The following is a 1989-nucleotide window of genomic DNA, read 5'->3' as shown; positions in this document are numbered from 1 at the left end:
TGAGTGCGGCCACTGATGCCTGGCTTGAGAGGCGGCGGGGACCACAGTGCTCACGCTGACAATTCACACCTCCTGGGCATTGACCACATGAGGGACTCAACACGTTGTCTACAGGACGCTGCCAGCCTGGAGCCAGGCCTGGCTGAGCCTGGAGCCCAGACGTGGTCAGACGGTTTCTGCTCCCGGCTGGCCTGCTCCAGCGCTGGCACCCAGGCCAGCCTCAGCGCGTCCTAGCAGGGGTCGGCCCTGGGAGCTGCCCCCACCGCCTCCACCCTGTCCAAGCAGCTGCCCCCAACAGTGTGGCAGTGTCTTCTGTGCCCTGAAAACACCCCCAACCAGCTTCCTGTCCTCCGCCCGCCTCCCAGGGCTCATGCCATCCATTATTCACAGCACAAAATGGATTTTTAATTTGAGAAATGAAATGACTCTCCCAAGGGCCGGGGTGGTGGGGAGCGGCGGAGGAAGGTCACCATCATGGGGTGGCCACCTTGCTGCTGCCTGAGGCTCTCCTTGGGAAGCTGAGGGTGCACAGCAGACCCGGGGGACCCCAAAAGCCCAGGTCCCCACCCCCAGACCATTCAACCACCCCACCCTGTTGCTATGACCAAGGGTTGAGGGGGTGCCCGTGTGCCCTGTCTGAGTCCCCATTGGGGTCTACACCTGAACGGGAAGGGAAGGGACAGCTGGACCCTGCACCCCACTGGCTATCTGATTCCCACGCCTCAAAGACAGCTCTGGGCTCTTGGCCTGGCCATCACCTCTCCGAATGTCCTGGCCATCACTGGGCTGGCCACCAGAGTCTCCTCCACCTGTGCAGACGCCACCACCTGCACTCCTGGGCTCTCCGTGACCCCCACTCTGCCCACTGCAGTCTGGATGGCGGCCCTGGCCCCACTGGCCTCCAGCTCCCAGAAATCCTTCCTCAGCCCTCAGGACTGAGCCCACACGCCTTCCGGTGGCCCACACGGCAGTGGCCTGCTCTCCCTGCTTCTCTCTCTGCCACCCCACTCCTGCTCTCCCGTGTGCACTCTGACCCGTCTTCATCCCCACAATGTCGCTGCTCGCTCACACCCCAGGGCCTTAGCACTCGCTGCTCCGACTGCCTGGAACTCCCTTCCTCCATCACCCCCTCCGTTGGCCAAATGCCAGCCATCTTTCTGGCCACTTGGGTGTGGCCTCTCCCGTCTGCTCAGGTGTGGCCTCCATGGACTGGGGACTTCAGGGCCCCACTTCACTGGGTATGAAGCGTCCCTGGGACGGAGTTTTCATCCTGTATCTGGGCAGCCACGTCCCTTCACAGCCCAGCACAGTGGAGCACCTGACAACCCAGGGACAGCTGTCATCAGCTCATGGAGACTCCGGCGTGAAGTACCCCCCTTGCCAGGCCTGTTCTAGGCACACTGCCCGCCTCTGACCCTGCCCAGCCTCCCGGACTCTCCACACAACTCTCCTTTGCTCTGGGACCCATCCGTGGACATGCGGGGTCATTCCTGGGCTCCCCTACACCACCACGTCCACTCTCAACCCTGCGGTGGCCTTTCATCCCGGCGTACGCAGAGTCCTCTGCGGGGTCACCTCCGATCCTCTGCATCGATGCTGTGTCTTTAGAAGAAATGCGGAAGCGTGTTCTTGTTTGAAGATTTGAGCGGCACAGGCATGTAGGGGACACACGTGAAGGCCCCGCCCGCTCGTCCCTGCAGCCCTGCAAGGGAAGGCCAGGGAGGCTCTGGGACCACGTCGCCGAGGCCACCAAGGCCATGCGGACTTCTCTGCATGTTACTGGCTTATTGTGAGTCCACAGGACACTGCAGGGTGTGGGGTCAGGCCAGCTTCCCCATGTGGCCCCTGTCGTGAGGCTCTTCCCATGTCAGTACCTGCAGGCCTGTGCCCACACCCATGCAGAAGTTCTCGGGGGCACTGTCCTCCATGGGGGGACACTGGGGCCCACACCTTCTCCCGAGCCCCCCTCTCGCCCCCTCCCTGCCCACC

At 63.0% G+C, this 1989-nt stretch overlaps 1 protein-coding gene across 1 annotated transcript in view; it reads right to left on the bottom strand.

The window, feature by feature from the left end:
* The window catches only part of ECEL1 (endothelin converting enzyme-like 1), a 13715-nt gene extending 11787 nt beyond the window's left edge, over window positions 1–1928 (bottom strand). Inside the window, exon 1 of the mRNA XM_008579436.1 lies at window positions 1875–1928. Within this exon, the coding sequence (XP_008577658.1) occupies window positions 1875–1928 (54 nt within the window). The remainder of the gene's footprint in view (window positions 1–1874) is intronic.
* Between the last annotated feature and the right edge of the window lie 61 nt (window positions 1929–1989).

The sequence above is a fragment of the Galeopterus variegatus genome, unplaced genomic scaffold, assembly GCF_000696425.1.
Source record: "Galeopterus variegatus unplaced genomic scaffold, G_variegatus-3.0.2 Scaffold1883, whole genome shotgun sequence".
Classification (NCBI taxonomy): Eukaryota; Metazoa; Chordata; class Mammalia; order Dermoptera; family Cynocephalidae; genus Galeopterus; species Galeopterus variegatus.
This window is presented reverse-complemented; position numbering and strand designations above follow the sequence as displayed.